At 43.3% G+C, this 23317-nt stretch overlaps 1 protein-coding gene across 1 annotated transcript; it reads left to right on the top strand.

Annotated features, from left to right (window-relative positions):
* Positions 1 to 1530: 1530 nt before the first annotated feature.
* On the top strand, positions 1531 to 21629 carry LOC143768009 (uncharacterized). Its single transcript, XM_077256631.1, has 7 exons — positions 1531 to 1972; positions 3053 to 3181; positions 3311 to 3490; positions 3574 to 3697; positions 3777 to 3874; positions 4071 to 4161; positions 18112 to 21629. Exons 2-7 carry the CDS (start codon positions 3104 to 3106, stop codon positions 19467 to 19469), a joined length of 1929 nt encoding a protein of 642 aa, XP_077112746.1. The 5' UTR covers positions 1531 to 1972; positions 3053 to 3103; the 3' UTR covers positions 19470 to 21629.
* Positions 21630 to 23317: the final 1688 nt, after the last annotated feature.

Genomic DNA, 23317 nt, shown 5'->3' with positions numbered 1-23317 from the left:
GCGGGTGATCCAGCGACGAAATAAGGTGCTGGCCTTCTAGCTCCGACCAACGATGTCACAGCAGGATCCTGATCGCTGCTGCGTGTCAAACACAACGATATCGCTATCCAGGACGCTGCAACGTCACGGATCGCTAGCGATATCGTTGTTAAGTTGTTCAGTGTGAAGGTACCTTTATCTCACTCAAAACATCACCCTCCCTCTCTCAGTTCAGGTACACAGAGAAGGGAGTTGTAAGGCTATGTGCACACGTTCAGTATTTATCGCGTTTTTTTCGCTATAAAAACGCGATAAAAATGTGAAAAAAACGCTTACATATGGTTCCCAATCGTTTCTATGTAATCCGGAAAACTTGTGCAAATATTGCGTTTTTTTCCGCGAAAAAACGAATCGCGGAAAAAAAAGCAACATGTTCATTAATTTTGTGGAATCGCTGATTTCCCGCACACTGTGCAAAATCTACCATAGGCATAGGTACAGACAAAAATGACTAAAAAATCTACCATAGGCATAGGTAAAATCTACCATAGGCATAGGTAAAATCTACCATAGGCATAGGTAAAATCTACCATAAGCATAGGTATAGACAAATATGACACATAGGGTTTTAGTATTTTCCTACCCCCAGTACGAAATTGCCAGGACCTCCTCCTTTTACACTCAGACCACAGCCCCACACAAGTAACAGCAGCCCTTCCTTCGCCACGAAGATCCCAAGCCCTACGCAAGTAACAGGAACCCATCGTTCCCCATGCAGAAACCCAGGACACAGCCACATGCAAGTAACAGGACCCCCTCCTATGCGGGAAGTAAGCGGATCAATGCATTCCTAGGTGTGCGGAATCCCCGCGATTCCGCAAATTAATGAACATGCTGCGTTTTTTTCTGGAATGCGTTTCCGCTCAGGAAAACAACGCAGCATGTGCACAAAAAATGCTGATTGCATTCTATTAAATAGGATGCTTAGTGTGAGCGGTTTTTTTCGCGGTTTTATAGCGAAAAAAACACTACGTGTGCACACAGCCTTGACATGCAGACTCTCAGCCCCACTCAATTAGCACCACCCCCTCCTCACCATGCAGACTCCCAGTCCCACGAAATAAACATGACTCCCTCCTGCCCCACGCAGACCCCCAGCCCCATACAAGTAACAGGACCCTCTCCTTCCTCACGCAGCCACAAGCCTATACCAGGACCCCTTCCTTCTCCATGCAGAACTGAGCCCCGCACAAGTAACAGCAGTCCCTACTTCCCCCCCACACACACACAAGTAAATAACAGGACCCTCTCCTTCCCCACGCAGACCCCCAGCCACACACAGATACCAGGCCCCCTCCTTCACCACACAGACCCCCAGCCCCACACAAGTAACAGGACCCTTTCTTCGCCACGCAGACCTCAATCCAACAAATACAATGTCTCCCTGTTTGCCCTCAAACATGCAACCCCCTGCAAAAACCTCCACTTATCTGTGCCCCCATTATACCTCAGTGTCCTCTCTGCAGTTTCAGCACAATGCAGCTTCCTGGTGACAGGTTTACAATGGAGGAAGAGTCTCCTCCCGCTCCTGTGACATCATCTCCTCACAGGGGCCTGACATCGGCCGAGGTCCTCACCATCTTCACCATCTTGGATTTAGCCTTTTCTTTCCTCATCTGGTGTGCGGCTCTGCGGGTGGACGGATGTGGAGATTCCTGGCACATTAATACTAGAAATATATTGCACAGGGGATATCACAGCCAATTCCCACAAGAAGAATCCTGGAAACACAGAATTAGAAATGATTCTTTCTCCTCAGTTTCTATAGGACTCAATACATTCCTGATTCCGGAGCGTGATAGAAATATGGCAGAAAACCGAGGAAGAAAGTCCTGAGAAGAAGCTTCATAGAAAGACATTGAAGTTACAGACGCCATTTGGGAGAAAGTGATTCCAGCACTTTACCGAGTAAATCCCACCAGAACTGTAGCAGGTAAAGACCCCAATATCCACAGGTGTCCCTTCTAATTGGGGGGAAACTATCACCTCTAATAATCCTCGGACATTTGTGACAAACACGGAAAAGTGCCCCTTTATGGAGGAGACAGAAAGTCTGTGTAGTCCCTTTAGCTCCATAGTATCAGCTCTAATCCAATGGTGGGATAGCGATTTACCCTGAAGAGTCACAGATTGTGGGGTTGTTATAAAATGTTATATTTCGGGGGTTGTGGGAAGGAAATGTGTATTACTCTCATAGTGCGGGGCACCTTTCTTGGCCCCCACACAGTATAATGTTCCCTCAGTACCTCTATCCTCCATGCACATTATAATAATTCAAGATGCTCCACATAACATGCTGCCACTAGATAATAAATCCTCACCCCATTAATGATGCCATACAGACCCTTTCTTGGTTGGTGATAGAAGATTACAGTGTGGGGAAAATGGGAAACCTTCATATAGAGGCCGGTGGTGATGGAGTCAGTGACGAACTCTGGCCAAAAATGTTCCTAGAGCCGCAGTAGAAGATGAAGATGTCGTCCTCATCATGAAGTAGTTATTTCTCCTGTCACATGTAATGAATATCTCCTGCAGTATTACTAATGCCGATTCCAGGGTCGGTAAATGAGGCGAGAATTAGCGTTATGGAAGATGAGTCTATGAGGAACGTATTCAGCTGCCGACTCCGAGGGAGAAACTGCTTGTTGTCTGTGGCCTAAATATATAGGTTTTATTAGTAGATGTCAGGAAATAAAGCTGAATGTTGTAATATAACAAAAATACCATTGCTTCTTGGGTCCCCGCCAGTCTCTGAACTTCCTGCTCAGTCCCAACGAACTTGTGATTCCTACAGCTAATCAGTTGCTGAAGCAGTGAGTAACATAGCCAGTGATTGTTAGCATGGAGGAGATTTCTTAGTTAGCAATTCAACTTATGTTTCACTCCATACAGGGCTAGAGAATACAACATCTACATGTTCTATCTCCTAATATGTTTTCCCTTATTATCTCCAGTGATTGTATTATTACACAGAATTCTTTATGATGTAACGGCTCATCTTTTTCTCATTCAGGTCTCTACAATCCTTTCAGTGAAGAAAACTTTCCTGATTTACCCATCAAGGATGGATATGGATAGAGACAAGATGGCGGAGAGGATATTACACCTCACCCTAGAGATCCTCTTCCATCTTACTGGAGAGGTGAGAGATTGTGATGGCGTCACATTACATCATTCTTATCTATGGGAATAACAGATGGACAGAACTGGAGAGGTGAGGACTCTGGAAATGTCTGTAGTGAGATTTATTAATGTGTCTCTCCATAACCAGGATTACACAGTAGCGAAGAAGACCTCTAGTGGGCGCTGTCAGGACCCTGTGTCTGAAGGATGGGGAAGACCCCTTAGCCCAATTATGGAGCCTCCACCTCACCTCCTTATACATGAGGACATCAATGACCAGAAGATCCTAGAACTCACCTACAAGATGATTGAGCTGCTGACTGGAGAGGTGACACTGCTGGGAATGCTGGGACATTATACAGTAACGCTATGAAGGGATCGAGGGGATGATGTTATCATTGTATGTGTCAGGTTCCTATAAGGTGTCAGGATGTTTCCGTCTATTTCTCCATGGAGGAGTGGGAGTATTTAGAAGGACACAAAGATTTGTACAAGGACGTCATGATGGAGGTTCCCCAGCCCCTCAAATCACCAGGTAATAGACAGGACTAAATACACACGGCCTATAATTGTATGTAAAGAATGATTTCAGTTCCTGTATGTGTTTCCTCCAGATCTATCCTGTAAGAGGATAACACCAGAGAGATGTCCCCGTCCTCTTCTTCCACAGAACTGTAAACAAGAAGATCCCAATGTTCCTCAGGATCATCAGGTAGATGGAGAGAAGGAGTCATGAGATCTCCCCTATGATGTGTAGACGGCTGTGAAGGTCTTGTTCTCAGTCTTGTTTTATCCACCAGTATTATATGTTTTATACTTGTGTAATGAGAACGGTGGAGATGGCAGGATTAGAGCAGGACATAGATGTGACTTCTCCATCTGTGTGACTTTTACAATATTTATTTCAGGGTGAAGATCTGACCCATATTAATACTACAGAGACATATGTGAGGGATGATGAGTGGTGTAAAGAGGAGATTCCTACATTGGACTACCCAGGTGAGTAGTAACAGATTTTACAGTGATGTTACAGATTCTTAACAGTCACCGTTGTAGTCTGGCCATTTCCCAATCGTCTGATCACCATTTTGCCGCTAGAGCATAACATTCTCCTTCATCCTAAAATGTTCAAATTACTTTGTGTAATTGTGAGAGCCCTTTTCTATATAATTTACAATCCAACTAACCCTGGAATTTTAAAATGTTGACTCATACCTGCCCAGATCTACAAAGCTAAATGACGGCTTACGTAGAATGTGCTGACAAGTGAGAAAATCACTTGGAAGAAAAATATTATGATGGTCCTGTAATAGAAAGCGGAGGGTAATGATGCTGTTGGCTTTCTAGATCCCTGATATCTTATCGGATGAATCTACCTTCTCTCCCTTCTGTGCTGCTGAATGTGATCATATGGTCCCTACAAGACCAGGTCCAGTCTTTCTGGCCAAACCTCACTTTTATCATTGACAACAGAAAATGTGCAGTGAGGCCAAGTGTGAATTTCTGTACGATAAAAGCAGAGTTTCCTTTTATTTTGACTTTTCTATCTCTTTTAAAACCAACTAACTTCAAACAGGATTGTGATAAACTACAGGAAAACCATTACCCCTGTGCCATGATATATCTCTAAGCTGTGTGTGGCTGATGGCTGTATTATACAGTTATTCACACCTGCAGGAGATGTGTTGGCTCGAGCCCTGGTTTCATGGATTCTCTCCACATCATGAATTCCATTATGTTTTCGATCCTGAGGAATTCAGATTAATGCACAATCTCTCCTGAAATGAGGGCACTAATACTTTCTCTACTGGTGAAAGCATGAAGAAAATATTTCCAGCTCCTGGTAAAATTTCTTGAAACTTTTTTCCATGAAAAGATTAAAATCTGACTTCAAGATAGATATGTGCAACGCAGCATATTTTAAATGTATAGAAATGTTCTTTGTCAAGCTTTGACAAAGAATGTTTTTTATACTTTAAAAACGCATTGTTTTCCCCATTTGCAACACGAAGTTGGAATCGTGATTTCCATGCAGACTGGACTATTTCACTTGGTGAGCTGGCAATATTTTTTCTATTTACATTTTTTCCACTTTTCTCATCAGGACTCACAGTAGCTCCTGTGGTCCACCATAAATGAGTGTAACTCCGGTTTAATGTTGGAGTTCTGCCCCAAAAATACACTCTTATTGGGGATGTTACAGAATTAAAATGGCTTTTTTTACAGGTTCATTCTGTATGATAGTTTGACTGTGGAGGGATTGTTCTGCCTCACTTATGTGAGTCTGTAACTCCCTGGTAGTCTGTAACAAAGGTCTCCATTACCTCTTCCAAATATCCGACATCTCAATTCTGCACTATTATAAAATGTTCTATTTAATTGTCTAATATTTCTTCTTGAAAGTCATCTGACAGAAAATATTGGCCCTTACGATAGTTTAGGTTGCCAAGAGCCACCGAACCACAGAGAGGTTTCACAACTAGTTACTCATTTTTTACTGATGAAGACTGTTGAGTTTGATCATTTCAGTGGATGGTATTGTCTATAATCAGTTTTAGACTACAGTAGTTAATGTAAAAAATACTCTGATTTAACTGCTTTCCGCAGTCAGTTTTGGGTTCATAATCCTGATCCAACATGACATTTTTTTACCACATTCCCAAAATCAAAAAGGACAGAGACAATCCACCAGGCAGACCCATCATTTTTGGCATAAACTGTCTCACCGCCAATCTATCCCAATATGTAGATTATCATTTACAGAAATGTGTCCCTCTTGTCTGCTTACGTGCCATGTGATCCAAATAATAGAACGGGTAAAGTGGCAATCTTAACTACGGGGTGGGCCATTTTTATGGATACACCTAAGTAAAATGGGAATGGTTGGTGATATCAACTTCCTGTTTGTGGCACACTAGTATATGGGAGGGGGAAAGCTTTTCAAGATAGATGGTGACCATGGTGGCCATTTTGAAGTCAGCCATTTTGGATCCAACTTTATTTTTTCCAATGGGAAGAGGGTCATGTGACACATAAAACTTATTGAGAATTTCACAAGAAAAAACAATGGTGTGCTTGGTTTTAACATAACTTTATTCTTTCATGAGTTATTTACAAATTTATGACCACTTAAAAAATGTGTTCAAAGTGCTGCCCATTGTGTTGGATTGTCAATGCAACCCTCTTCTCCCACTCTTGACACACTGATAGCAACACCGCAGAAGAAATGCTAGCACAGGCTTCCAGTATCCATTGTTTCAGATGCTGCTCATCTCTTATTGTAAGACAATTGTCTGTGCTGTGAAGATATGAAATGTGCAGCATCTGAAACAACGGATACTGGAGGCCTGTGCTAGCATTTCTTCTGCGGTGTTGCTATCAGTGTGTCAAGAGTGGGAGAAGAGGGTTGCATTGACAATCCAACACAATGGGCAGCACTTTGAACACATTTTTTAAGTGGTCATAAATTTGTAAATAACTCATGAAAGAATAATGTTTCGTTAACCCCTTTCTGACATTAGACGTACTATCCCGTCGAGGTGACCTGGGCCCGTATGACCATCGACCGCATAGTACGTCATACGATCAGCAGCGCTCAAGGGGGGAGCACGGCCGGTGTCAGCTGGTCATCACAGCTGATATCCGGCACTATGTGCCAGGAGCGGTCATGGACCGCTCCCGGCATTTTATCCCCCGAAACACTGCGATCAAATAAGATTCCACCTTTCTGGTGGCATAGGGAAGCATCGCTATATAGTGATGTCCCACCCTGGGACAATGTAAAAAAAAAAAATTTACACTGTGTAAAAATATTTGTAAAAAAAATTTCTAAATAAAGAAAAAAAATATATTGTTCCAAAAAATACATTTCTTTATGTAAATAAAAAAATAAAAGTACACATATTTAGTATCGCCACGTCCATAACGACCCGACCTATAAAACTGTCCCACTAGTTAACCCCTTCAGTGAACACCGTAAAAAAAAGGCAAAAAACAATGCTTTATCTTCATTCCGCCGAACAAAAAGTGGAATAAACACGATCAAAAAGATGGATATAAACCTGGTACTGCTAAAAATGTCATCTTGTCCCACAAAAAACTAGCAGCCACACAGCATCATCAGCAAAAAAAGTAAAGTTATAGCCCTCAGAATAAAGCGATGCAAAAATAATTGTTTTTTAAATAAAATAGTTGTTATTGTGTAAAAGAGCCAGAACATAAAAAATGATATAAATGAGGTATCACTGTAATCGTACTGACCCGAAGAATAAAACCTGTTTTATCAATTTTACCAAACGCGGAACGGTGTAAACACCACCCTAAAGGAAATTCATGATTTGCTGTTTTTTGTTCATTCTGCCCAACAAAAATCGGAATGAAAAGCGATCAAATAATGTCATGTGCCCGAAAATGGTACCAATAAAAACGTCAACTCGTACCTCAAAAAACAAGACCTCACATGACTCTGGACGAAAATATGGAAAAATTATAGGTCTCAAAATGTGGTAACGCAAAAACTATTTTGTGCAATAAAAAGCGTCTTTTAGTGTGTGACAGCTGACAAACATAAAAACCCGCTATAAAAACCTGCTATAAATAGTAAATCAAACCCCCCTTTATCACCGTGGTTAGTTTAGGTTATGTGGTTAGGGTTGGGATTAGGGATAGGGGGGTGTTGGGGTTAGGGGTGTGTTGAGGTTGGGATTAGAGTTAGTGATGTGTTCAGGTTAGGGGTGTGGTTAGGGTTATGGTTAGGGTTGGGGTTAGGGGTGTGGTTAGGGTTGGGATTAGGGTTAGCGGTATGTTGGGGTTAGGGTTGGCGTTAGAATTGGGGGGTTTCCACTGTTTAGGCACATCAGGGGCTCTCCAAACGCAAAATGGCGTCCGATCTCAATTCCAGCCAATTCTGCGTTGAAAAAGTAAAACAGTGCTCCTTCCCTTCCAAGCTCTGTCGTGCGCCCAAACAGTGGTTTACTCCCACATATGGGGTATCAGCGTACTCAGGACAAATTGGACAACAACTTTTGCAGTCCAATTTCTCCTGTTACCCTTGGGAAAATAAAAATTTTGGGGCTAAAAAAATAATTTTTCTGGGAAAAAAATGATTTTTTATTTTCACGGCTCTGCGTTATAAACTGTAGTGACACACTTGGGGGTTCAAAGTTCTCACAACACATCTAGATAAGTTCCTTTGGGGGTCTAGTTTCCAATATGGGGTCTCTTGTGGGGGGTTTCTACCGTTTAGGTACATCAGGGGCTCTGCAAATGCAGTTTGACGCCTGCAGACCATTGCATCAAAGTCTGCATTCCAAAACGCCACTTCCCTTCCAAGCCCCGACGTGTGCCCAAACAGTAGTTTTCTCCCACATATGGGGTATCTGCGTACTCAAGACAAATTGAACAACAACTTTTGGAGTCCAATTTCTCCTGTTACCCTTGGGAAAATACAAAACTGGGGGCTAAAAAATATTTTTGTGGGAAAAAAATGCATTTCAAAACGGCGCTCCTTTCCTTCGGGTCATAGCAGACATGGGAGCAGTCCGGATGGAAAAGTGAGGAAACAATTGCCAATAATAATTTGCAAAGCCTAGGAATCGCTGTATTGACTCCCACGAGCTGCGGCCATTTAAGGATGGAAGAGACTTTCTCAGGATCCATCCTGAGTCCTTGTATCCGAGATAATGTAGCCCAAGAAGGGGAGAGAGGACTATTCAAATATACACTTCTCATACTTGGCGTAGAAGCGATTCTCTCTAAGGCACTGAAGAACTTGCCAAACTGCTCGTCTCTGGGAGGCCAGATCCGGGCAAAATACCAGAATATCATCCAGATAAAGGACAGCCCAGGAATAAAGCAGGTCCCAGAATATGTCGTTGACGAATTCTTGAAAAACTGCAGGTGCATTACTGATTTCGAAGGGCATCACTCAGTATTCATAATGGCCGTCTCTGGTGTTGAAAGCCATCTTCCATTCATCTCCCTGGCTAATTAGATTGTAGGCGCCTCTTAAATCTAATTTGGTGAAGATCCTGTCACCTCTTAATCGGTCAAACAACTCTGGAATCAGTGGGATAGGATATTTATTTTTCACCGTGATCTTGTTGAGACTTTGATAGTGTATACAGAGTCGTATAGATCCATCCTTCTTCTTGATGAAGAAAATCCCGGCCCCAGCAGGAGAGGATATTTTCTGAATGAACCCCATAGCCAAATTCTCCTGAATGTAGTCCGATATAGCTTGAGTCTCAGCTGGAGACAGAGGGTAAATTCGGCTTTTAGGGGGTATAGACCCAGGAATCAAGTCGATAGGGCAGTCATACGGCCTGTGGGGTGGCAAAGTCTCTGCCTCTTTCTTGTCAAAAACATTGGCGAAGGACCAATAGGCAGATGGCAAAACGGGCAGCAAACCTGGACTAGATGGGGCATTAGCCAGGCATATGTGAGCCAGACGCCTCACATGACAGGAATGTCCCAAGCGGAGCACCTCTCCAGTTCTCCAGTTCAACACAGGTTCATGCTGACGCAGCCATGGTGGGCCCAAGAGACAGGCGTGAGACATGTTGGAAAGAACATAGAAGACCATCCTCTCCGTATGGAGCAACCCAATACGGACCTCAAGCGGCTTAACAACTTGAAAAAGGCCTCTGCCGAAACGCTTAGTTTTAGGGGGGATGAGGGGTTAAATTTTTGTCTATACATGTAACATTTTTGGATTCATTAAATATTGAGAAGTTCTTTGCAAAAACGTCTATCACTGTTCCTTCTACGCTTGCTAGATACACTTCTTTTTTTGCCTGGATACAGTTGGGCTTAGTCTGGACTGAACTACTTCCGCGCTGGAGTATCTGAAACGGCCGTCATAGTGGTGAGCTGAAATTATTTATATTTTTTCCTCAAGAGGCTCAGTAGCCAAATGAACTGTCTCCTGAAGAGTTCTCCCATTGACAGCTGTTATTTCCAGGGGGTTCTGGAGTGGATGAACTGGGATTTGGATCCGATCCACTACAGCCTGAAGGATGAAATTTCTGGCTGCCCCGGAATCCAAATATGCTGACTCAACAAACTGGGATTCACCAGTTGTCACAGCCACAGTAAGAGTCAGTTTAGTCCATTTAGAGAGACCTCTCCTACTGCCCCAAGATACCGGAGCTCCTCCAGTCTTTGAAAAGACGGAGCCAGGCACTGCGGTTTTCTTTCACGTGCCACCTAACTAGCACGCTCACGGAAGCGGAGGTCTATACGGATGGCGAGGGAGATCAGGTCGTCGAGGTTAGTTGGTAGGTCTCGACCGGCTAGCTCATCCTTAATATCTCCAGAAAGCCCCTCCCAGAATGTCGCCACCAAAGCTTCGTAGTTCTATCCGAGTTCGGACGCCAGAGTGCAAAAGCGTGCCGCATATTGCCCCACAGAAGAATTGGACTAACGTAAACAGAGCAAAGTGGACGCTGCAGAGGTGGTTCACCCAGGTTCATCGAATACTTTGCAAAAAGCTTCCAAGAATGCAGGCAAATTGGAGATGATTGGATCTCTCCCACAATGGGTTCAACTATGCCAGGGCCTCGCCTCCAAGGTGCGACAAAAGAAATGCCACTTTTGCACGGTCAAACGGGAAGTGGTGCAAAAGAAGTTCAAAATGTAGCCGACACTGATTGATGAACCTGCAGCAGAGCTTCGGATTGCTGTCAAAACGTGGTGGGGTGGATTGCTGTCAAAACGTGGTGGGGCTGCGAGTCAGAGGCCAAGATCTTGAACTAAGCAAATTGTCTGGGAAGTCTCTGGAGAAGATATGGCTGTTTTGACATGCTGGAACTCTGGAGGGATGTTTAAGGCCTCTAACTTAGTGGTTAAGGACTGCAACTGTGTGGACAGCTCTTCCTGTGTGTTGTTCTGTCTGCAAAGCTCCTGGTACAAGGTCCGTATGGGCAGGGTCTGGGGTCCAGCGGGATCCATGGCCTGAACAAACTCTCACGGACGTGGTTTGTAGAACCACTGTGCCACGGACCACGGAGAGCCTGGAGGGGCCTGACTAAGCGAGCACCGGACTGTTCACTAGAGCCTCTGATTATGAGGTTAGACTTGGCTCCCGATGCAGGCCAGGTGCCACTCCAGGACAGACCAATGAATATCCTCGTAAAGCAAATAGATGAAGCTGCGACTCAAGGAGAAGTCATTATTATGGGGGACTTCAACTACCCTGAAATAGATTGGGGAACAGAAACCTGCAGTTCCAGCAAAGGTAATCGGTTTTTGACAACTATGAGAGACAATTACCTTTCACAACTGGTTCAGGACCCAACAAGGAGGGGGGCACTGCTAGACCTAATATTAACCAACAGGCCAGACCGCATATCAAATATAAGTGTTGGGGGTCACTTGGGGAATAGTGATCACAAAATAATAAGTTTTCATGTAACCTTTAATAAGATGGGTAGTAGGGGGGTGACAAGGACACTAAACTTCAGGAGGGCAAATTTCCAACGGATGAGAGAGGATCTTGGTGCAATTAACTGGGACGATATCCTGAGACACAAAAATACACAAAGAAAATGGGAGACGTTTATTAGCATCCTGGATAGGACCTGTGCACAGTATATACCGTATGGGAATAAACATACTAGAAATAGGAGGAAACCAATATGGCTAAATAGAGCTGTAAGGGGCGCAATAAGGGACAAAAAGAAAGCATTTAGAGAATTAAAGGAAGTAGGTAGTGAGGAGGCATTAAATAAATTCAGAAAATTAAATAAATTCTGTAAAAAGCAAATCAAGGCAGCAAAGATTGAGACAGAGAGACTCATTGCCAGAGAGAGTAAAAATAATCCCAAAATATTCTTTAACTATATAAATAGTAAGACACTAAAAAATGACAGTGTTGGCCCCCTTAAAAATAATCTGGGGGAAATGGTGGATGAGGAAAAAGCCAATATGCTAAATGACTTTTTTTCATCAGTATTTACAAAAGAAAATCCCATGGCAGACAAAATGACTAGTGATAAAAATTCCCCATTAAATGTCACCTGCTTAACCCAGCAGGAAGTACAGCGGCGTCTAAAAATAACTAAAATTGACAAATCTCCGGGTCCGGATGGGATACACCCCCGAGTACTGCAGGAATTAAGTAGAGTCATTGATAGACCATTATTTTTAATCTTTAAAGACTCCATAATAACAGGGTCTGTACCACAGGACTGGCGTATAGCAAATGTGGTGCCAATATTCAAAAAAGGGGCAAAAACTGAACTCGGTAATTATAGGCCAGTAAGCTTAACCTCTACTGTGGGTAAAATCCTGGAGGGCATTCTAAGGGATACTATACTGGAGTATCTGAAGAAGAATAACCTTATGACCCAGTATCGGCACGGGTTTACTAGGGACCGTTCATGTCAGACTAATTTGATCAGCTTCTATGAAGAGGTAAGTTCCGGACTGGACCAAGGGAACCCAGTGGACGTAGTGTATATGGACTTTTCCAAAGCTTTTGATACGGTGCCACACAAAAGGTTGTTACATAAAATGAGAGTAATGGGGATAGGGGAAAATATGTGTAAGTGGGTTGAGAGCTGGCTCAGGGATAGGAAACAAAGGGTGGTTATTAATGGAGCACACTCGGACTGGGTTGCGGTTAGCAGTGGGGTACCACAGGGGTCAGTATTGGGCCCTCTTCTTTTTAACATATTTATTAATGACCTTGTAGGGGGCATTCAGAGTAGAATTTCAATATTTGCAGATGACACTAAACTCTGCAGGGTAATCAATACAGGGGAGGACAATTTTATATTACAGGATGATTTATGTAAACTAGAAGCTTGGGCTGATAAATGGCAAATGAGCTTTAATGGGGATAAATGTAAGGTCATGCACTTGGGTAGAAGTAATAAGATGTATAACTATGTGCTTAATTCTAAAACTCTGGGCAAAACCGTCAATGAAAAAGACCTGGGTATATGGGTGGATGACAAACTCATATTCAGTGGCCAGTGTCAGGCAGCTGCTACAAAGGCAAATAAAATAATGGGATGTATTAAAAGAGGCATAGATGCTCATGAGGAGAACATAATTTTACCTCTATACAAGTCACTAGTTCGACCACACTTAGAATACTGTGCACAGTTCTGGTCTCCGGTGTATAAGAAAGACACAGCTGAACTGGAGCGGGTGCAGAGAAGAGCGACCAAGGTTATTAGAGGACTGGGGGGTCTGCAATACCAAGATAGGTTATTACACTTGGGGCTATTTAGTTTGGAAAAACGAAGACTAAGGGGTGATCTTATTTTAATGTATAAATATATGAGGGGACAGTACAAAGACCTTTCTGATGATCTTTTTAATCATAGACCTGAGACAGGGACAAGGGGGCATCCTCTACGTCTGGAGGAAAGAAGGTTTAAGCATAATAACAGACGCGGATTCTTTACTGTAAGAGCAGTGAGACTATGGAACTCTCTGCCGTATGATGTTGTAATGAGTGATTCATTACTTAAATTTAAGAGGGGACTGGATGCCTTTCTGGAAAAGTATAATGTTACAGGGTATATACACTAGATTCCTTGATAAGGCGTTGATCCAGGGAACTAGTCTGATTGCCGTATGTGGAGTCGGGAAGGAATTTTTTTCCCCATGGTGGAGTTACTCTTTGCCACATGGGTTTTTTTTGCCTTCCTCTGGATCAACATGTTAGGGCATGTTAGGTTAGGCTATGGGTTGAACTAGATGGACTTACAGTCTTCCTTCAACCTTATTAACTATGTAACTATGTAACTAATGATCATGCAGCAGCTGGACCTAGAAGGATGAACTGGATGGAGCAGCAGGTAGAGCTTGTATCAAAGTGCAGCTGACCAAGTTCATATGCAAGTGCAGCAGGCAGGAATTATACTAGAGTGCAGCAAGCAGGACTTGCAACTGACTTCAGCAAGCAGGATTTGTACTTGGAGCATAGCAAACAGGACTTGCACTGGTATGCGACCTTTCACAACATAGATTATTAAACAGGAAGGTTGCTCAGGCACCTCCCCAGTGGAGAGGAAGCAATATATACATAATGCCTTGCAACCATTGGCTGCGGAGGAAATGGCAAGTGAATTTACTGGCCCCTTAAGAGGGCAGGAGAGCGTGCCCTTAGAACATGGCTAGAGACCCGGCTGGATGTGCTGCTGGGTGTATGTGGAGCATGAGGAAGAGAGGAACCAACTGCAGTACAGGTGAGTGAAATGACACACTGGAGATCCTGCCTGTCAGAGCTGGGATCTGGCGTGGTGCTGACAACCTTCATTGTACCACAACTAATTGGCATTGAGTCAGACATTGGTGGATCGAGGGAGAAACCAAAATGACATGCTTAATAAACGAGCCAAAAAAACGGAGTGAAAGCCTATGAAGCAGTGTTCTGTGCTTGTTTGCACAAACACCCTGAGGAAGGGGAACCATGTATTCCCCGAAACGCGTCGGTTTGCTTTTTGACCTTCCATCCACTCAATAGCACAGTGATGTCACACGCTGTTTGCAAGTATCGTTGACCATTTTTTCCTGCCGGGTAACCAGGGATTCTACTGTCCACAGCGCCCCTGGCTCTGCTCGGCTCACCTCGCTCCACACCGTGACGGAGCTGCACTCTGCCTTCTCTGACCACAGCAAAAGGCCAACCTTTACAAGGACGGACAGACCTTCATGGCATCACACCGGAACGGTGCGACAGCAGGGTAGGATATAGGCCGTATAGACCATCCTACTTGCAGCCTTCTCCTGTATCTCTATCACCCGCAACCAGTGTATAATCTATTCAATGGTCTAGAGACACACTGGGTATTTGATCTTCTGTGTTTGTTTTGAACTAGATGCTACATTTTATTTCCTTGTTCTTAATTTTTGAGGTAATAGTATATTACTTAGAATGTTATCACTATACATTTTCCTACTTGTTTTTAACTCCCATTAGCTATTTGAATTTTTGCGAACCACTAATCACCATTACAGACTAGTGCGACAAGCCAACCCTATTACTTTTAGTTTTTGGCTTACTTCCTGGATTTTAGCACACAGAATCCTAAGGGTATGTGTCCACGTTCAGGATTGCATCAGGATTTGGTCAGGATTTTATGCAGGTAAAATCCTGACGAAATCTGCACCTGAGGTCACTGGCAGGTCACCTGCGTTGTTCTTGCATTGTTTCAGCATTGTAAGGACATGCTGCTTTCTTAAAAGACGCGCCGCATGTCCGTTTCCGAGGGTCTGCCGGATGCGTCTTTTAATGCATAGTGGAGACGGGATTTCATGAAATCCCCTCCACTATGCTGTAACATCTGGACGCTGCGTGTTTGACGCTGCAGCTCTGCGCAACGTCAAACACGCAGCGTTTCCTGAACGTGGAAACATACCCTAAGATTGTCTGCAGCTTTCTGTTTTTTACCTGTTTTTCCTCTATCAGTGTGGCACTAGTGTTGTTTTTTAAGAACTCTGATTTTTCCAGTACCTGCAGCCAGTTTTGTGTTCCTAATCAGATCCCATTTTTCAAATCTGACAAGTGTCACTTTATGTCGTGTGATAACTTTGGAATGCTTCACAAAGGATAACAGGAACAAATGGACCTTAGAAAATAATTTGTAACTTTAATCTGACAATATCTTGTATACCATTGTACACTACTGTCTGGGTACATGGCAGAGTTAAAAAGGGAAGAAGCGCTATTTAGCTATTTGAATGCAGATTTGCTGGAATAGTTTGCAGACACACTGTTGAAGAGGGTACTGTTCATTGTAACCTGGCAGCTCAAAAAATGGCCACCACGAACTGGCTTGGCGCTATCTGCTCCATTTTCTAGATCCCACAGATTGCCTTGCTCATCACCTATTAACCCCTTTATGGATTTGGATTTACACAGAGACCCCCTAGGCCTGGTCCACCGTTTTACCTGCGGCTGTGGTGTAAGACGGCAAAAGAATAGTCATGTAGCTGGGTCAGAACAAGGAGGGCAGAGAAAATTAGAAAATTCACAATCAGAAGACAGAAGAGTAGTCAGTAAACAGGCCAGGGTCACAACAGGAATCAAACACACAAGCCGAGAGCTGAGCACAGAGGACTGAACCATAAGGCCACGTTCACACGCTGCGGGTTCCTCTGCGGGTTAATCCCGCAGCGGAATTGAAAATCTGCAGGGCAAAACCGCTTTATCCCTGCAGATTTATCGCGGTTTGTTCCGCGGTTTCCGCTGCGGGATTACTGCTGTACTATTGATGCTGCATATGCAGCAATATGCAGCATCAATAGTAATGTAAAAAATAATAAAAATTGGCTATACTCACCCTCTGACGTCGCGATCTCCCCGGCGCTGCACGCGGCTGTGCCGACAAGGACCTTCGTGACGTCACGGTCATGTGACCGCGGCGTCATCACGGTCATGTGACCGCGACGTCACCACAGGTCCTGTTCGGCACAGCAACTGAGACCGGACGCCGCGGGCAGCGCTGAGAGGTGAGTATAGCATTATTTTTTATTTTAATTCTTTTTTTTACACCCAAATATGGTTCCCAGGGCCTGGAGGAGAGTCTCCTCTCCTCCACCCCGGGTACCATCGGCACATTATCCGCTTAACTTCCCGCAACGTGGGCACAGCCCCATGCGGGAAGTTAGCGGTTCAATGCATTCCTATGGGTGCAGAATCGCTGCGATTCTGCACCAAGAAGTGACATGGTCCTTTTTTTTTTTCTGCAGAAAATCCGCGCGGATTTTCCACAGAAAAAAAGGATCGTCGGCACAGCGGGTTTTGTTTTCCATTAGGTTACATTGTACTGTAACCTACATGGAAAAAGGATGCAGACCCGCAGCTCCAAAAAGCTGCGGGTCCGCAGCAAAACCCGCAGGCTGTGAACATAGCCTTAAAGAGCAAGGCTGTATCTGACAGCTTCTCGCAATATGCCTCAAGCTTTGCTTTAGTATGGTGTGGTGCTCCCCCAATTGGCTGAAGAAGTTAGCAGATTACTTCAGCTGGACAGCACACACACCCATACTGCAAGATTGTACGGGACTATCGGTTCCTAGCACCCTAATGTTAACGGCTAAACAGATCCTGTGCTGCCCAGAGCTTCTGGTTCCGTCGACTCCTCCATCAATAGCGCCACCTACAAAATGAATAATGCGGCTTCTGGTGACAAAAGCAGACGTCACAGGAGCAGATCCCAGTAAGGATGGTAACACTATTTGCAGAAGCTTTAATATGACATAATGGAAGAATACCAGAGTAGTAGCAATCACCATGAAGTGACCCCTTTTTGGAAATTAATTCACTGAGGGTTATAATCTATAGGAGTAGTGACTTTTTTGATTCCACAGCCACTTTCTGGAAATTAGCACTTGGGGGATGTTGGAGAGTGAAAATTGCAAATATGCAATTATATTAACCAACACATAGTGCCCAGATTGTGCTCCAGGAGACGCAAGCACCATAAATTAAGTGGGTTCTCCTAACTTTAGTAATGGCAAATACATGGATGCTAAATGTGGTTTGAGCTCACTGCAAGGCTCAGAAGTGAGGGGAGATTTGACTTTGGGAGAGCGGATATTGCTGGATTGGTTTATGGAAGCCATTTTGCTTTTGAAGAGTCTTTCAGCCACTAATAATGTGGAAACCTCTGTTTTTCCAGTGACAGATGATGAACCTGAGTGGAGACTTGCTTTTGTGCGATGAGTAGCTTTTATTGGTATCATATTCACCTACACAACATTGGTGTGTTTTTTTTATTCCATATTGGGAGGCAGAATTAATAAACATTTGAACACCACGCTCCACTGGTTCATCCTATGAGGTTTACTATTAGACTGTGCACTGTTATTGTCTTGTTGAATAAAGCAATTTTTTTACATACATGCATTTTTACAGGGAGTTTAAGTATGTTTAAAAATCTAAAATTTAAGGATATTTTATTCATAAATGATAATTGATTTTATTCTTGGCAGATGACTGTACCAGGAAATCAGCAGGACAGCTGACATCTTCAATTTTTAAATCAGATGATCTTGAGACCCCACAGGATACAATTGAACTGAATGCCATTACTCCAAATATACCATCATCCCTTCACAGCAAATATTTGTCGTCTGATGCTGTGAAACAGGTCCTGTCTTCTGATTCACTACCAACTACTAAGAAAAATCAAAGTCACAAAATAAGCATTAACAAAAGAATTGCTTCTAAAGCAAAGAACCCATTGTCACATTCAGAATATAAAAATAGTTTTGCCCTTGAAAAGTCTTTTCTTAAGCATCAAAAACTTCACACAGCAGAGAATACATTTTCTTGTTCCAAGTGTGGGAAATCTTTTAACCAGAAATCAGATTTTGTTACTCACCAGAAAATTCACACAGGGGAGAAGCCATTTTCATGTTCAGAATGTGGGAAATGTTTTATCCGGAAAGCGCATCGTGATAACCACCAGAGAAGTCACACAGGGGAGAAGCCTTTTTCCTGTTCAGAATGTGGGAAATGTTTTACAGAGAAATCAGGTCTTATCAAACATCAGAGACGGCACACCGGGAAGGAGACCTTTTCATGTTCAGAATGTGGGAAATGTTTTAATCAGAAATCGGATTTTGTTAAGCACCAGAGAACTCATACAGGGGAGAAGCCTTTTTCCTGTTTAGAATGTGGGAAATGTTTTATTCATAATTCAAGTTTTGTTATGCACCAGAGAGTTCACACAGGTGAGAAGCCTTTTTCATGTTCAGAATGTGGGAAATGTTTTAAACAGAAAGGTCATCTTGATAACCACAAGCGAACCCACATAGGGGAAAAGCCTTTTTCCTGTTCAGAATGTGGAAAATGTTTTAGCCATAAATCACATGTTGTTATACACTTAAGAACCCACACAGGGGAGAAGCCTTTTTCATGTTCAGAATGTGGGAAATGTTTTGCAAATACATCAAATCTCATCAAACATCAAAGAACTCACACAGGGGAGAAACCTTTTTCATGTTCAGAATGTGGGAAATGTTTTAACCAGAAATCAGATTTTGTTAAGCACCAGAGAACCCACACAGGGGAGAAACCTTTTTCCTGTTCAGAATGTTGGAGATGTTTTAACGAGAAATCAGATTTGGTTAGGCACCAGAGAACCCACACAGGGGTGAAGCCTTATTCTTGTTTAGAATGTGGAAAATATTTTAACCAGAAATCAGATTTGGTTAAGCACCAGAGAATCCACACAGGGGAGAAGCCTTTTTCCTGTTCAGAATGTGGAAAATGTTTTGTGCAGAAATCATCTCTTCTTACTCACCAGAGACGTCACCCAGGTAAGAAGTCTTTTTCATGTTCTTAAATTGGGAATGTTTTACAAGGAAAGTCTCACAGGGGAGAAGCTTTTTTCATGTTCAGAATGTTGGAAATTTTTTAACCGAAAATTATATCTTAAAAAAAAACAAAGACAGAAATGTAATGATTGAATACCGTGCAATAAGTAAATAAACAACAATAGGGCATGAAAATAATATAGGGTACTTAGTTAACATGTTTTTTGATAAAAAAAGATTTGAAAAGCCATCCCACCGCTTCACGGTGACCCTAATTGAGACAGTCCTAATGCTAATATTAAAAGCCTTACCGTTTATCAAGTTACATGCATGTGGGTAAGTGCTGAGAAGGACTGGGTCCAACTAGTGGAGACGCAGCCATGGGAAACCACATCAATATAATGCCCAACTCAAGGAAAGCCAGGCCACATCTTTACAGTGGGTACATAAAGTATTCAGACCCTTTTAAATGTTTCATTGCAGCCATTTGGTAAATTCAAAAAAGGTCATTTTTTTCACATTAATGTACACTCTGCACCCCATCTTGACTGAAAAAAAACAAATGTGGACATTTTTGTTAATTTAATAAAAAAGAAAAACTGAAATATCACATCGTCATAAGTATTCAGACCGTTTGCTCAGACACTCATATTTAAGTCACATGCTGTCCATTTCCTTGTGATCCTCCTTGAGATGGTTCTACTCCTTCATTGGAGTCCAGCTGTGTTTAATTAAGCTGATAGGACTTGATTTGCAAAGGCACACATCTGCCTATATAAGAGCTCACAGCTCACAGTATATGTGAGAATAAATGAGAATCATAAGGTCAAAGGAACTGGCCAAGGAGCCCAGGTACAGAATTGTGGCAATGCACAGATCTGGCCAAGGTTACAACAGAATTTCTGCAGTACTCAAGAGCACAGTGACCTCCATAATCCTTAAATGGAAGAAGTTTGGGACCACCAGAAGTCTTCCTAGACCTGGCCGTCCAGCCACACTGACCAATCGTGGGAGAAGAGCCTTGGTGAGCGGTAAAGAAGAACCCCTGGATCACTGTGGCTGAGCTCCAGAGATGCAGTAGGGAGATGGGAGAAAGTTCCACAATTTCAACTATCACTGCAGTCCTCCACCAGTCGGGCCTTTATGGCAGAGTGGCCCGATTGAAGCCTCTCCTCAGTGCAAGACATGAAAGCCCGCCTAGAGTTTGCTAAAAAACACATAAAGGACTCCTAGACTATGAGAAATAAGATTCTCTGGTCTGGTGAGATAAAGATAGACCTTTTTGGTCATAATTCTTAGAGGCATGTGTGGAGAAAACCAGGCACTGCTCATCACCTGCCTAATACAATCCCAACAGTGAAACACGGTGGTGGCAGCATCATGCTATGGGGTATTTTTCAGCTACAGGCACTGGACAACTGGTTGCCATTGAAGGAAACAAGAATGCGGCAAGTACAGAGATATCCAGGATGAAAACCTTTTGCAGAGTGCTCTGGACCTCAGACTGGGCCAAAGGTTCACCTTCCAACAAGACAATGACCCTAAGCACACAGCTAAAATAACAAAGGAGTGGCTTCAGAACAACTGTGACCATTATTGACTGGCCCAACCAGAGCCCTGACCTAAACCCAATTGAGCATCTCTGGAGAGACCTGAAAATGGCTGCCCACCAACATTCACCTTCCAAACTGACGGAACTGGAGAGGATCTGCAAGGAAGAATGGCAGAGGATACCCAAATCCAGGTGTGAAAAACTTGTTGCATCATTCACAAGAAGACTCATGGCTGTACTAGCTCAAAAGGTGCTTCTACTCAATACTTGAGCAAAGGGTCTGAATACTTATGACCATGTGATATTTAGTTTTTTCTTTTTTTAAAAATATGCAAAAATGTCTACATTTCTGTATTTTTCAGTCAAGATGGGGTGTAGAGTGTACATTAATGAGAAAAAAATGAACTTTATTGAATTTACCAAATGACTGCAATGAAACAAAGAGTGGAAAATCATCTGAATAATTTCCGTACCCACTGTATGCATGTGCATACAGTACTGTATATAGTATGTGTCTGTGTATATTATATTTGTATACTGCATGTGTGCAGTATATTGTGTAAATATATGTATAAGCTGTATATGTATGAGCATACTGTGTATAAACTGAATGTTTTTGTGTGTATATACCTTATATATGTGCTTGTATACACTGTGTGTGTCTGTATACAGTATATAGTGTATGTTTCTATATTTATAAAGTTTATATGATGTGCGTACATGTATAGTGTATATGTGCTGCATATTTAGTTCTGTAATTGTAGCGTCGCCATAATAGGGATCAGCAGTTTGTCTAATGCCTGTGTCTTAAGGTACCGTCACACTAAACGATATCGCTAGCGATCCGTGACGTTGCAGCGTCCTCGCTAGCGATATCGTTTAGTTTGACACGCAGCAGCGATCAGGATCCTGCTGTGATGTCGCTGGTCGCTGAATAAAGTCCAGAACTTTATTTGGTCGTCCGATCGCCGTGTATCGTTGTGTTTGACACCAAAAGCAACGATACCAGCGATGTTTTACACTGGTAACCAGGGTAAACATCGGGTTACTAAGCGCAGGGCCGCGCTTAGTAACCCGATGTTTACCCTGGTTACCAGCGTAAAAGTAAAAAAAACAAACAGTACATGCTCACCTGCGCGTCTCCCAGCGTCTGCTTCCTGCTCTGACTGAGATCCGGCCCTAAAGAGAAAGTGAAAGCACAGCGGTGACGTCACCGCTGTGCTGTTAGGGCCGGAGCTCAGTCAGTGTCAGGAAGCAGACGCTGGGAGACGCGCAGGTGAGTATGTGCTGTTTGTTTTTTTTACTTTTAAGCTTGTAACCAGGGTAAACATCGGGTTACTAAGCGCGGCCCTGCGCTTAGCAACCCGATGTTTACCCTGGTTACCCGGGGACCTCGGCATCGTTGGTCGCTGGAGAGCGGTCTGTGTGACAGCTCTCCAGCGATCAAACAGCGACGCTGCAGCGATCGACATCGTTGTCGCTATCGCTGCAGCGTCGCTTAATGTGACGGTACCTTTACATTAGGGCCAGTTCACGCTGTCTTTACTGCACCCGGTGGGTTCTACCTCAATACCCTATAGAGCCATAGATTGCAATGACAGGAATGGAGTTCAAATGAATTCCACATGTGATTTTTTTTTTCTGAATGTGTCCGTCTGTTCCATCCGCCACAGAAAAGTGGACACTTTTAGACGAAAAAACACAAACAGGCTCTGAGGGTATGTGCAAACGATCATTAATCGCTGCGGGTTGGATGTTGCATATTTTTACCAGATCCAGATGTTACAGCATAATGGAAGAGATTTCAAGAAATCCCATGCCCACTATGCGTCCAGAGACATCCGCGGAGACGGACATGCGGCGCGTCTTTCCAGACCGCAGCATTTCTATTTAGCTTTGTGGAGATGCGAGTCTCTGCAAAATAAATTCCACCCATACAATGTGTTAGATGCAGTGAATCCGCACGGTTCAGTGATCACAGAGGAGTCACCTGCGTTCAGTAGACGGCAGCGGACATGAGCTGCATCCAAAGCGCTGCCAATTCCTGACCGTGTGCACATACCCTAAGAAAATAAATCATTCAATTTCAGGAAAAAAACTAGTTCATTTGACCTCTGCTTGTGTCAGCGCAGTCAGTGGCTCCGTAAGGGATTTTGTGAAACCTATTTTAGGGGGATTCAGGCAGAGCCCCCGGATACACTGCAGAAGTGCAGTGTGAACAAGGCTTAATATCCTATTGGATGGAATAATGCTGTGTACTATGCTATTCTGCTCTTTCCCAGTACAGCAGACAGACATGGACACCGGCCAGAAGACACTTTTTTT

The sequence above is a fragment of the Ranitomeya variabilis genome, chromosome 4 (assembly GCF_051348905.1).
Source record: "Ranitomeya variabilis isolate aRanVar5 chromosome 4, aRanVar5.hap1, whole genome shotgun sequence".
NCBI lineage: Eukaryota > Metazoa > Chordata > Amphibia > Anura > Dendrobatidae > Ranitomeya > Ranitomeya variabilis.
Note: the sequence above shows the minus strand (reverse complement) of the source record. Positions and strands in the feature narration are given on the sequence as shown.

Coding starts and splice junctions, on each gene's coding strand:
- LOC143768009 (XM_077256631.1), top strand. CDS start 3,104: ATGGATATGGATAGAGACAAGATGGCGGAGAGGATATTACACCTCACC. Junction 3,182..3,310: donor TCTTCCATCTTACTGGAGAG/GTGAGAGATTGT, acceptor CTCCATAACCAG/GATTACACAGTAGCGAAGAA. Junction 3,875..4,070: donor ATGTTCCTCAGGATCATCAG/GTAGATGGAGAG, acceptor TATTTATTTCAG/GGTGAAGATCTGACCCATAT.